Here is a 13,907-nt window from a genome sequence, read left to right as displayed (position 1 = left end):
TGGCAACGTCAGCTGGTAGATTGCTTGCAGCATTCCCATCGTGAGAAAGCATGAAATAGAAACTAGACACTTCCTCTCAGAAAATTGAAGGAAACCAGAGGGCAAAACACCCGGTCAAATTCTGAACCCCACTTAACAACCTGCTGTAGACTGCCACTGGCGTGGGTACAGGTCTTCAGCACACCTTTTTGCCAGAAAATTTGAACAACGCAGAACCGCAGACAGGAATTAAACAGCATGGCAGAATATAGCTAGCTCTTTTTATCAAATGGCTGCTTTAAATCATTTACTGGGAAACAAAATTCTGTGGCAAGCCATTCGCCATTATTTTTTTCTCTAAATTTTCATGAGTACCCAATGATTTCTGTTCCCCCCAATTAAGAGGCAATTTAGCATGGCCAATCCACTACCCTGCACATCTTTGGGTTGTGGGGGGGTGAGACCCAAGCAGACAGGGGAAGAATGTGCAAACTCCACATGTACACGGATCGAACCCAGGTCCTTGGCACTGTGATGCAGCAGTGCTAACTACTGCGCCACCGTGCCGCCTGCCATTGTCATGGCCATTTTTTTTCAGGCCAAATGTCATTATGGTTTACGTTTGGAGTAATAAGACATCGCCATGATACATAGAGCTTTCACACAGGTCTGATATTTTGAGTCAAACCTTACTCAGTATGACTACCCATAATGTAATTTTATTCAGAACATGCCAAGCAAAGGTGAAACAAAGGCACCCTTCCTTTGCATTGAGTAGCTGCAAGTGAAAATAGAAGTTGGACTTATCCACATTACATATGGTGACACTTTCATTATAGCTATTATCTCATACAAAAGCAATTATTCCCAATGGAAAGAATCATACTTAGGAGCACCGTACTTACCAAGCGGTTTTCATCAAACACTTCAAAAAGAATCCGATGCTGCCTCGGCTGAACCTAGCAAAAGAAAGTATAAAAATATGTCGATGAGAAAGGATTTGGGCTTTTCTCTCTTTCCCCCTCCCCCCACTACTTTGTCAACCCAAACTGCAAATCAATGGAACTAAAATGCACACTCTAATCCTACCATGCAAGTACACAATAATTAACTTCTCGCAAAGTAGCTTTAACTGTTCCTCAGAAAAATCAATCAGCGGAATTTTCAGTTGGCGAGATCCTCCAGTCCACTCGCAGTGCACCCATGCCCACTGGTTTCCTCAACAGCGAGAGGTGGCCACAAGGGGAAACCGCATTGGCTGGCTGCGGGAACGGATAATCCCGCTGCCTCCGGGAAACACGGCGGGCGGACTGCAGAACCCCCACCTTATGAGTTGCAAATTGCCTCCCATTATTTTAACTTAGGTGCCCATGCTACCCCCCACCCCCAAAGTAGAAACGAACTGAGCCACTATCACCAATCAGAACAGACAAATATGTTAGGACACATGATATTGTTTTCCAGTAAGGCAGTAGATTATAAGAATTGTACAAAAGAACTCCGCAGAAAATGAAACATTTTGGAAGAGTTGAAATATAAAAGAAACGCGAAGCCCAAGTGGCCAATTTCCAAACTCCTAGTTTTGTCCTCAGCATTAAAACTCCATCTGGCCTCCTTTTCCCTACTCATGATTTTGCTGAATCTGCCCAACTTCACATGAAAACTAGGATTTGTATCACAAACCTGATACAATGAACCTACCAGGCCAGATGGACCATTTTGCAGGACATACCTTATCCCATTCCAACTTCCAAATGTTTCTAATTATTCCACTGTTTTCCTTTCCATTATCAAACCTCAAACTAATTCGACATGTTAGTCACCATGCCTTTTAACTTGTCTTTTTCCAATTGTTGTGTTCCAAATTTTAAGTCATGCTCTTGATTTCTTTTTCCTCCACTTTTAATAATCACTGCAGGGTTTTAAAATAACCACGTCTGGGACCGGAATATTCCACAGGTATTTGGCATTTTGGAAGGACAGGAAGAAAAGGAGGTTAGGTCGCTCCGCTAATAAGGGTGCAATCAGTCTAGGAAGCAAGAAACAATGTTGATTTGGAGGATCGAAGTGTAGAATCAGCTTGGGTAGAGGTTTAAAAATATAGCAAAAGAAACACTTCACTAGAAGGATTGCTTTATAGGCCCCCTGGCAGAAGCTACATTGTAAATCAAGGAATAATGCGAGTTTGTAAAAAAAAAAGTGTGGCCATAATTATGGGAGATTTTAATCATCATGTAGATTGGTGAATCAAATTGGCAAAAGTGACAATTTTCTCAAATATATCCAGGAACCAAACAGTGAATAGGCTATTTTAGCAATTGTAATGTCTAATGAGTGAGGATTAATTAATTTTTAAAAAAAATTTAGAGTACCCAATTTATTTTTTCCAATTAGGGGGCAATTTAGTGTGGACAATTCACCTAGCCTGCACATCTTTGGGTTGTGGGGGTGAGACCCTTGCAAACACAGGGAGAATGTGCAAACTCCACACAGACAGTGACCCAGAGCCAGGATCGAACCTGGGACCTCGGCGCTGTGAGGAAGTAGTGCTAACCACTGCACCACCCCGAGTCAGGATTAATGACCACATTGTTAAAGGATTCACTTCATTGTGAAGTGAATCCTTTGCCAATCAGTTTGAGGGAGAGAAAGTTTGGTCTGAAACTAGTAAGTAACGGCAATTATAAGGGCACGAAGACAAAGTTGGCTAAAGTTGTTGAGAAAATCGGTTAAAAGGGATGATAGAGAAGCAGTTGTATAAGTTTAAACAGCAGCATCATAACTGTCAAAGGTATATTCCATTGAGAAAGCAGGACGCTAGGAGATGGATGCAGCATCCATAGCTAACTAGAGTAGTTACGGGTTGTATGAAATTTTTTTTAATTTTTTTTTTTATAAATGTACCGTGCTGTAAAGGTTAGTGGTAGCCTAAAAGATCGGGAAAATTTTAGAAACCTGCAACGGGTGACTAAAAAATAATAGAAGGGGAAATTAGAGTAAGAGAGAAAACTTCGACGCTGAAGACATTCAAAGTACACGTTCAAAGTATATTTCCTAATTTCCCATTATTAATACCCCAGTTTCAGCCTAAGGGACCAATATGTACCTTCACTACTCTCTTCCTTTTCATACACTTGTAGAAGCTTTTACTGTCCGTTAAGCACCCTAAGATTAGTAGAAAATCAATAGGCAAAAGGTAACAAAATAATCACAACCATTAGTACTAGGAAATCTACTGGGTCTAAAGGCTGACAAGTCCCCTGGATCTGATGGCCTGCATATTAGGGTCTTAAAGGCAGTGGCTGCAAAGATACTGGATTCATTGATTGCAATCTTTCAAAATTCCAAAGACTTTGGAAAGGCCACAGCAGATTGAAAAACCATAAACGAAACACCATTATTCAAGAAAGGAGAGAGACAATGGCGTAGTGGTATTATCGCCTGACTAGTAACCCAGAAACCCTATGGAAATGTTCAAACGGCCTGGGTTTGAATCCTGCCATAACAGATGTTGAAATTTGAAATCAACTTTTAAAAATCTGGAATTAAAAGCTCAATAATGATCATGAAACTATTGTCATGGGTGGCATGGTGGCACAGTGGTTAGCACTACTGCCTCACAGCATTGAGGACTCGGGTTCAATCCCAGACTTGGGTCACTGTCCATGGTGAGTTTGCACATTCTCCCCGTGTCTGCATCTTCGCCCCCCCCCCCCTCCCCCCCAAAAAAAAGATGTTCAGGTAAGATGGATTGGCCACACTAAATTGCCCCTTAATTGGAAAAAAAAGGAATTGGGTACTTTAAAAAAAATTTTAATGAAACGATTGTCGTAGAAAACACCTGGTTCATCCTAACCTGGTCTGGCCTACAGGTGACTCCAAATAATGTGGTTGACTCCTAAATGCCCTCTGAAATGACCTAGCCTCAGTTCAGGCTCAATTCGGGATGGACAATAAATCCTGTCCCAGCCTGCAGTGCCCACATCTCATGAGCAAATAAAAGAAAAGCAGACAGGAGCAAACTCTAGGCCAGTTAGTCCAAAGTCTGTCACTGGGAAAACGCTAGAATTCATTATTAGGGAGGTAGTTGCAGGGTACTTGAAAGCCACATTACAAAATCGGACAGAGTCAACATGGTTTTGCGAAAGGAAAATTGTTCTTTATAGATGTGGCAAGCAGGGTGGGTAAAGGGGAACCAGTAATATAGTGTATTTGGATTTCCAAAAAGTTATTCAGTAAGTTGTCACATCGAAAGGTTGCTGCATAAGATAAACGTTCATGTTTGTGGGGGCGATATATTAGCGGAGTAGCGTGGATAAAGGATTGTTTTTTTTTAAATTAAGAGACTCAGGATAAATGGGTCATTCTCAGGTTGACAAACTATTTAGCTGTTTAGCACAGGGCTAAATCGCTGACTTTGAAAGCAGACCAAGGCAGGCCAGCAGCATGGTTCAATTCCCGTAACAGCCTCCCCGAACAGGCGTCGGAATGTGGCGACTAGGGGATTTTCACAATAACTTCATTTGAAGCCTACTTGTGACAATAAGCGATTTTCATTTCATATAACTAGTACAGTGCCGCAGGGGCCGGTGCGAAGGCCTCAACTATTTACGATTTATGTTGATGGCTTGGATTAACATAGACTGTGGCCAAATTTTCTGACAGTAAAAAGATAGGTAGGTAAACAAGTTTTGAATAGGATATAAAAGCCTGCAATGGATATAGATAGGTTAGGCAAGTAGATAGACATTGGCAGATGGAGTATTATATGGAAATGAGAGATTGTCCACTTCACAGGATGAACAAAAAAAACAATGTTACTTAAATGGAAAGAAGCCACAGGATGCTGCAGTACTAATGGATCTGGGTGCCCTTATTCACAAAATATCAGCATGCAGATACAGTAAGTAATTAGATGGGAAATGGTAAGCTGTCCTTTATTGCAAGGGGGATTGATTATGAAAGTAGGGAACTCTTGCTACATTTGTGCAGAGAATTTGAGAGTCTGCACCTGCGGCATTGTGTAGCGTTCGACCTCCTTACTTAAGGAGGGATATACTTGCATGGAAGCAGCTCAGAGAACGTTCACTTGGTTGATTCCTGGGATGAAGGGAGTCTCTTTGAGGAAAGGTTGAAGTGGAGCTATACTCATTGGAGTTTAGAAGAATGAATGAGAGGTGATCTTATGGGACATAAAAGGTTCTTGACGGGCTAGAAGATTTTTCCTCTCATCAGGAGATCAGGAACGGGGGGGGGGGGGGGGGGGGGGGGACAGATTAAAAATAAGGAGTCCCCCATTTAAGGTGGAGACGAGAAAGAATGTCTTCTCTCAGAAGGTCATTAGTCTTCAGAATTCTCTTTCTTGCACAGAGAGCAGTGTATGCTGGATCATTGAATATTGTCATGCTCTAGTCTTTAATTAACTTTGAGACAATACTTTCAAAACTTTTGCATGGTCTGTTAATCATGCATTTTAGACTCCCGGCAATCCCGAGTCTCAAGCCAATACCTAATTAAATATGGATATTCACAGCCAGCTGGGAAATTCACTCATCCCTTTGTTTAAAGGAGAGACAGCCAAAGAACTGCAGCAGCCCAGCCACATCGAAAGAAACAGCAGAACTCAGAATGGCGGAGACAATTATCCTTTGTAACTTTGTTTTTGTATTCACCTGTTCCTAATATTTCTGTGAACGATGATGTACATGGGGTGGATGAGTGAGACATCATATTTTAAACCTCTATCGCTTCTTGACCTTTTGGCTAAGATGAGCGTGGAATCAGGTGTAATACCTGGATCTGGTATGTCTCTCTTGTGGAGACCATGAATTGGATTCAATTTAATTGCTTTTTGAAGCAGGCAAAGAGCTGGATTAGGGGTTCACCCCTGTCCACACTCTTGAGCTCTGGCTTTGTAACTCTGATAAAGGAATGGATAAAAAAAAGTATATATGTTTTAAACTGCTGTGGAAAATGTAGAATAATAAATGTCTTCCTTTATTTTAAAACTCACACCTGCTGCTAAACTTAGTTAATTTGGGGCAATGTTAATTTGGGACAATCACTCCTAGGGTTAAACCCCCCCCCCCCCCCCCACAGATCTCTCATATAAAACATGAATAATGGGCAGCACGAAAACACAGATTCCATCCATGGCCATATATTAAACACCGAGTTGGGCGGATTTCTGAACAATAAGGGAGCTAAAGGTTATGGGGCAAGGCAGGAAAGTGCGGTTAAGGCCATAATTAGGTCAGCCATGATTGTATTGAATAGCAGAGTGAGCTCGACAGGCCAAATTGCCTGCCCCTATTTCTGGTGATCTTATGATCTATAAAATTTAATCCTGTAACAGCAGAAAAAGCTCATGTTTCTCCAGCTATCTCTCATAACGAAGCTCTCTGAAAGCTCTTATTTACACCACTTCAATATGCCCTTTCCTTTCAATTTTATTACCTGGAATTGAACTATACTCTTGGGTTTGGATTGCTCCAAAATGCATCCTGAACTTCCCTCAGTCTATTGTCCTGTCAAAATACTTTAGTGCCCTATTTGATTTGTAGATTGCTATTTAATTGGTACTCTGCATTTTTCAACTTCACCTCCAGTTACTTCAACATTTATTACGTAATTATGCAGCTCGTTGTTCTTTTCACGCTTGCCCGACTTTATACAGGTTTACAGTAAATTTATCTGTTCTTCCGATCACTTGTCACGATTTTTTACCACTTGAAACTGGTCCCAACGTGTCATTCTGTTTTCTCATGGTTACCTATGCTATTTAACACGTGTAGTCGCACAAACTGGTCTCTGAATAATAGGCTTTTGAAGTTCCTCCTCTGTATTCCAAAATATTCAAATGGCAAAATAAAAGATTTTACATTTTTATATCCTTCAAAAGCAAACTGTACTATGTTGTTTATTTTGTGAAATTTGGCCGAACTGCTTTAAAATATCTGTTTTCTCATTCCATATTTTGGTGCATTTCCAGCCATTGGAGGGTCATTAGATGAATTAAGTGCCTTTCACATTGGATTAAGCGCCTTCAGCTATTGACACATGGGGCTCCTGGTAAAGGAATCTCTCAGTTTCAAGCACTTTTGTGTTCACTCAAACTCCTATGGGGTGCGTCCCTCTGGCATACTACTCAAATTTTCCGCAGTGAACTAACCATCTTGCATAGTTATCTCACAACTGACCTGAAAACCAACAACTTTCCTGGTGCCTGACAAAGCAGGACCTTCTTAAATCAATGAAGTTGAACACTTTCTTGGAATGGGTACGGAGGTAGCCCAGAGAGCAGACTCTCCTGAATCCTGTGGGAGGACTCTAAAAATGATGAAACTTTGCTCATTAGAGCCCTAGTCTTGAGAAATTCTTTTGAAATATTCTCTCTATCACTGATCACAACGAGGACATCACTGTTTGGGGTGGGGCCACAGTGGTAAGATGATTTCCCTTCCAATTGTGTGCAAGACATTACGTGACCCCCCCCCCCCCCCCCCCCCCAAAAAAACCTATACCCAGCCACACAGAAAGAGCTCAGTTTTACCAAAGGGCAGTGCACCTGGGTAGTTGTGGAACCAAGCATTTAGCAACATTGCCAGGCTAGATAAGATTTAAATTTCTGCTGGTGTTGTGTAGCCTGTACTACTCAGTCATTACTAAACTGAATGCACAAACCAAAACAGTGTAGAAAAATAATCAAAATGGATTAGGAAGGATTTACAACATAATTCATTCACAAGACAAAATGTTTTGGTAAAAACAGAATAAAAGCTGCTTGTGTATAGAAGGTGGAATTTGCAACAGGCAAACTTATAGCATCTCAACAGCAAAAGCAAAACTCTCACATTGGTAATTATCAAAGCTCTAGCGTTCAAAATGTAATAAAAAATAAAGGGCATGCTACTATTCTGGAAAAAAAAACTTCAACTTAATGAAAACAAACCAAGTTCTTCATGGCATGATATAAAACTTCTCATTTGCAAAATAAAGTGGCTTCATTATTTCAGGGCATTATATTTTCTTGTTATGGTTTTCCACAAGCCAGTTTAATTTATCCCCCATTCTACAGCCGTGACCTACTTTGTTAGTTTTGATTTCTTGCGGGCACTTTATTTTGAATATCTCTCACACAGCTCCTTCAACCAGAGTTAAGAATACAAGAGTTTCTGAACTAACTGCAGCCCTTTATAAACGAACATACCATAGGGCTTTTTTGGAACATGCTAGGTCAGAGAATTCCTTCCTCTCAGCACTTGAGACTTTGGGACTATCTTGGCTGAGGGATGAATTTTAAATTGTGAAGCAGAACATTTAATAATATATGAAGTACACAATAAACCTATACTTGTGGCAACAAATTCAATCTTACTACGTACTGATTCATTCTTTATTTGGATTATATTTCAGTGCTGTCAGGACTTCTGCGCTATTACTGAAAACGATTGTGACAATGTAGCTCACATTACTTACTTCTCACAAATCTCACTAGTAAACATTTACGAATATCCTTACAAGTAATTTGTCTCATTTCAATTTTCACCTTCTCTGAATGAAATACAAAGTGGCCTAACCAGGTCGCTAAGCTGAAAACATGCACCATATTAAATTCAATATCCATCTGCTTTGACCTGCTATGCAAGTTGCTATTATACATCGTGCCAACCCGTATCATTCCCGTCTAGAGGAATTTTTCTAGTCCACAGTTTCCACTGGTTCAAATTCATATTCATACCATGGAAAGTTTGCTTGCATACATAAGAAAAACAGACAGGCAGGGATCCACATAGGGAAGACTTTAACCTCACTAACCAGAGTTAAAAGCCCAGGTATCCAGAGATAAAAAGCGTGCTGATAAATAAAAGCTGAGAAAAGAACAGGTTTTAAGAATTTGCAAAGCATTTTACTCATTTCCAAATGTTATGCCCATGAAGAAAATCGATGGGACTCCTCCCATTTCAGCTGTGTGTTTTCGTGTATATATGTACATTATATATGTATACTTTGTCCTGAAGTTTTCTATACTCATTTATGTTCCCTTGCTCTGGTCCACTGGAAATAACCACTGGAAATAATTCATTCCCACCAACGCCATCACTGTACCTCGGTCCAGAAAGGCCCTTCGGCCCATCGTTCTGCACCGGTCAAAACCAACCACCAAACCATTCTAATCCCATTTTCCAGTACTTGGCCCATAGCCTTGTATGCCTTGGGATCACAAGTGCACATCTAAATACTTCTCAAATGTTAGGAGGGTCTCTGCCACCACCACCCTTTCAGGCAGTGATTTCCAAAGACGTGCAGGTTAGGTGGATTGGCCATGCTAAATTACCCGTCGTGTCCATAAGGGTTGGGAGGGGTTATTGGGTTGCGGGGATAAGGTGGAAGTGAGGGATTAATGTGGGTCGGTGCAGACTCGATGGGCCGAATGGCCTCCTTCTGCACTGTATGTTCTATGTAATCTATGTAATCTATGTGACAATAAATCAAATCATTATTTTAAACAGATACCAAATTGACAAAAACAGGCTTAAATTTTCAAATATAAAAAAGGAGGGTAAATGGGGAGGTGGATCATTCAAAAATGATTAATAATAAATCAGGACACAAATTAATAAGTATTTAATTTAAACCAAGTCTGATTTGTACCCATTTGCCATTCAACAGAAAATCTGTAGAGGATTAACACATTATCCACTCCTCAGACATCAACACATCTCAAGGCGCAAAACACTGCAACAAGTCACTGCCCTTCAGAATAAAACATTGTGCTTTTCTCAGCATGCATTTTTCCTTTTTTTACAATTTATTTTATTTTATTCCATTAAAAAACAAAGTCACAACTTCAGATTATACACATCATCATTAGTGGCTTGTCTGTTCACAGTAAAATGATGCAGTCACAGCCCGAATGGTCAAAGGCTGACATTAATCAGCACTATAACCTTATCGCAACTGCCTGCCCCTCTACCACGGTTGTAGCAGGGTGTCACTGGAGAGGCCTTTCGGTCTGGGGTGCATTATCGGACCCCTTTTGGTTTGATGTCCTAAGTTTCATTTGGTTTTGTTTACAATAATAATCTTTACTGTCACAAGTAGGCTTACATTAACACTGCAATAAACTTACTGTGAAAAGCCCCTAGTCGCCACATTCCAGCGCCTGTTCGGGTACACGGAGGGAGAATTCATAATGTCCAAATTACCTAACAGCATGTCTTTCAGGACATGCGAGAGGAAACCCACGCAGACACAGGGAGAACCTGCAGATTCCGCACAGACAGTGACCCAAGCCGAGAATCGAACCTGGGACCCTGGCGCTGTGAAGCAACAGTGCTACCCACTGTGCCGCCCGTCAAGGCAGGATCCCTTGAAGGGGCTACCGCTTTAATTTGTCCCTCAGTTTGTTCGATTTAGTTTTCTTGGATTATTTGATTTGAACCAAAATAGTTGGATCCCTTTATTGAATTAATAGCCTTCAACTCTTAGTCCACTTTACATTTTCTTTTTGTATCGGATGTGTTTCTAATTAGTTCAAACATGCATCTTACCCAATAAAATGTCCTTTCCAGTAAACCAGCTGCTCCTCCTTTAAAAAAGTAGACTCATATTCAACTAATTAATTGTTCACAGCCTATTTTTCCCTCCATGCCATTTATCAAGTTACAATATTAATGCAGAGGCCAATCACTGTTTCTGGCCAGAAACTTGCAGGAACCAAGTCAGAGAATCATACAGCATGGAGAAAGGCCCTTCGGCCCATCGTTCTGCACCGGTCAAAACCAAACAACCAAACCATTCTAATCCCATTTTCCAGTACTTGGCCCATAGCCTTGTATGCCTTGGGATCACAAGTGCACATCTAAATACTTCTCAAATGTTAGGAGGGTCTCTGCCACCACCACCCTTTCAGGCAGTGATTTCCAAAGTCCCCCCACCCTCTGGGTAAAAATATTTTCCTCACAACCCTTCTAAACCTCCTGCCCCTTACCTTAAATCTATGCCCCCTGCTCACTGATCCCTCCACCAAGGGAAAAGTTTCTTCCTGGCTATTCTATCTATGCCCCTCACTTTTATACATCTCAATCATGTCTCAGTCTCCTCTGCTCCAAGGAAAATAATCCAAATTTATCCAATCTCTCTTCCTAACTAAAACTCTCCAGCCCAGGCTACATCCTGGTAAATCGCCTCTGCACCCTTTCCAGTGCTATCACATCCCTCCTATAATGTGAATTCCAGAACAGCACGCAAGACTCTAACTGTGGCCTAACCAACGTTCAATACAGTTCCAGCTTAACCTCCCTGCTCTTAAAACACAATGCCTCAGCTAATATACCATATCTCTTCTTAATCACTGTATGGACCTGATCGGCTATCTTAACAGCCCGGTGTACATGCACACCAAGGTCTCTCTGATCCTCGGTGCTTCCCAGGGTCTGGCTATTTATCCTTGCCTTGTTTGTCCTGCCCAAGTGCATCACCTCACACTTATCCGAATTGAATTCCATTTGATCAGCCCTTCTGACCAGCCTGTCTATACCCTCCTGCAATCAAAGGCTATCCTCCTCACTATTTACCACCCCATTAATTTTCGTATCATGCGCAAATTTACTGATCAACCAACCTGCCTAGATTCACATCTGAATCATTTATATAAACCTACAAACAGTAAGGACCCCGACACCGATCCCTGCCGGACCCAACTGGACACAGGCTTCCAGTCAGAAAAATACCCCTCAACCATCACCCTCTCTTTCCTGCCACGAAAGCCAATTTTCGATCCAATTTGCCAGATTCCCTCTGTCTCCCACGTGGGGCCTTATCAAAGCCTTGCTTAAGTCCAAATAGACTACATCAAATGCATTTCCCTCATCTATGCACCTGGTCACCTCTTTAAGGTGGTCAGACATATTGAGGTGGGTAGGGTTGCGGCCATGTGTGGGGAACTGACAAAGAGAGAATGCTCCTGTGGAGGAGGTTAAGTAGAGAGAGCTGGCGGTGGGGCGTTGGGGGGCCTGAGTGTGGAGGGAAGCCTTGCGGAGGGTGAATGTGTCCTCGTCATGTGCTAGGTTAAGTCTCTCTTTTAAAAAAAATTTTAAGTGTCCAATTATTTTTTTCCCCCAATTAAAGGGCAATTTAGCATGGCCAATTCACCTACGCTGCACATCTTTTGCGTTGTCGGGGTGAGACCCACGCAGACAAGGAGAATGTGCAAACTCCACACAGACAGTGACCAGAGGCCGGGATCGAACCTGGGTCCGCGGCACTGTGAGGCAGCAGTGCTAATCACTGCGCCACCATGCTGCTCTTACGACTCACCCACTTTCAGGTGGTGCATAGAGCCCACATAATAGTGCCCAGGATGAGTCGGTTCCTTCTGAGGGTGGAGGACAGGTGTGGGTGGTGTGGTGCACATGTTTTGGGTGTGTCTGAGTTTGAGGGAGTTTTGGAAGGGACTTTTAGACAGAATGTCAAAGATTCTGGTGGTAGAGGCAGCTCCGAGTCCGGATGTGGTGATATTTGGAGTGTCAGAAGATTGGGAATTCAGATGATAGAGCCCATGTCTTGGCCTTTGCATCCCTGGTAGTCCGGACACGGATTTTGTTAGGTTGGGAGGATTCGGAGCCGCCAAAAGCGGGGTATTGGTGAGTGATTTGGCAGAAGTTGTGTGTTTGCAATAAGTTAAGTTTGCCGTTCGGGCAGGGAGGGGGGGGGGGGGGAATGCATGCAGGAAGGTAGGGATTTTATTTTGTTACCTGTTGCCACAGTTAGCTTTTGTATTTTTTGTGATTATGAATATATTTTAAAATGCCATCAATAAAAAACATTTTTTCAAAAAATGTTTGGTCAGACAGGACCTCCCCTTAACATTTAAAAAAATATAAATTTAGAGTACCCAATTCATTTTTTTTTCCCAATTAAGGGGCAATTTAGCATGGCCAATTCACCTAGCCTGCTCATCTTTGGGTTGTGGGGGCGAAACCCACGCAGACATGGAGAGAATGTGCAAACTCCACAAGGACAGTGATCCAGAGCTGGGATCGAACCTGGGACCTCGGCGCCATGAGGCATCAGTGCTACTCACTACGCCACCGTGCTGCCCCTGACCTCCCCTTAACAAAACCATGGTGACTGTTCTGGATTACTATCTGCCTCTCCAAATGCAGATTAATTTTGTTGCTTAGAATTGCTTCTAATAGAGGTTAGACTGACTGGCCTGTAGTTTCCTGGTCTATTCCTACCTCCCTTCTTGAATAATAGTTCCACATATAGCTATCCTCCAGTACCTCTCCTGTGGTCAGAGAGGAATTGAAAATGATTGTCTGTGCAGTACAGTGGTTAGCACTGCTGCCTCACAGCGTCAAGCACCCAGGTTTGATCCCGGCCTCCAGTACCCAGGTTCAATCCTGGCCCCGGGTCATCGTCCGTGCGGAATTTGCACATTCTCCCCATGTCTGCGTGGGTCTCACCCCCACAAACCAAAGATGTGCAGGGTAGGTGGATTGGCCACACTAAATCTCCCCTTAATTGGAAAACATTAAAAAAATAAAATGTTTGCCTGCCCCCTGCCATTTCCTCCCTTCCATCACTCAACAGCCTGGGATACATTTCATCTGGCCCTGGAATATTTGTCTGCTTTTAAGCCTGCCAGACCACTCGGAACCTCCTCTCTGTCTATATTAATCTCTTTAACTTTATTACAGTCCTTCTCTGATTTCTAGACCCACACTGTCCCTCACACGAGTGAACAATGACAGAAAGCATTCATTTAGAACCCTACCTACATCCTCTGCCTCCACACACAAATGACCACTCCAGTCCTTAATGGGCCTTACTCTTTCCCTAGCTATCCTTTTACCCTTAATGTACTTGCAAAACAACTTGGGATTTTTCTTTATTTTACCTGCCAGTATCCTTTCATGTCC

At 42.2% G+C, this 13,907-nt stretch overlaps 1 protein-coding gene across 2 annotated transcripts in view; it reads right to left on the bottom strand.

The window, feature by feature from the left end:
- Nucleotides 1-13,907, bottom strand: part of LOC140387532 (E3 ubiquitin-protein ligase NEDD4-like) — a 177,262-nt gene that overhangs the window by 115,767 nt on the left and 47,588 nt on the right. For both annotated transcript variants that reach the window (XM_072470754.1, XM_072470755.1), the window contains one exon: nucleotides 885-938. In XM_072470754.1, coding sequence (XP_072326855.1) covers nucleotides 885-938 — 54 coding nt within the window. The remainder of the gene's footprint in view (nucleotides 1-884; nucleotides 939-13,907) is intronic.

The sequence above is a fragment of the Scyliorhinus torazame genome, chromosome 12, assembly GCF_047496885.1.
Source record: "Scyliorhinus torazame isolate Kashiwa2021f chromosome 12, sScyTor2.1, whole genome shotgun sequence".
Lineage (NCBI taxonomy): Eukaryota > Metazoa > Chordata > Chondrichthyes > Carcharhiniformes > Scyliorhinidae > Scyliorhinus > Scyliorhinus torazame.
Note: the sequence above shows the minus strand (reverse complement) of the source record. Positions and strands in the feature narration are given on the sequence as shown.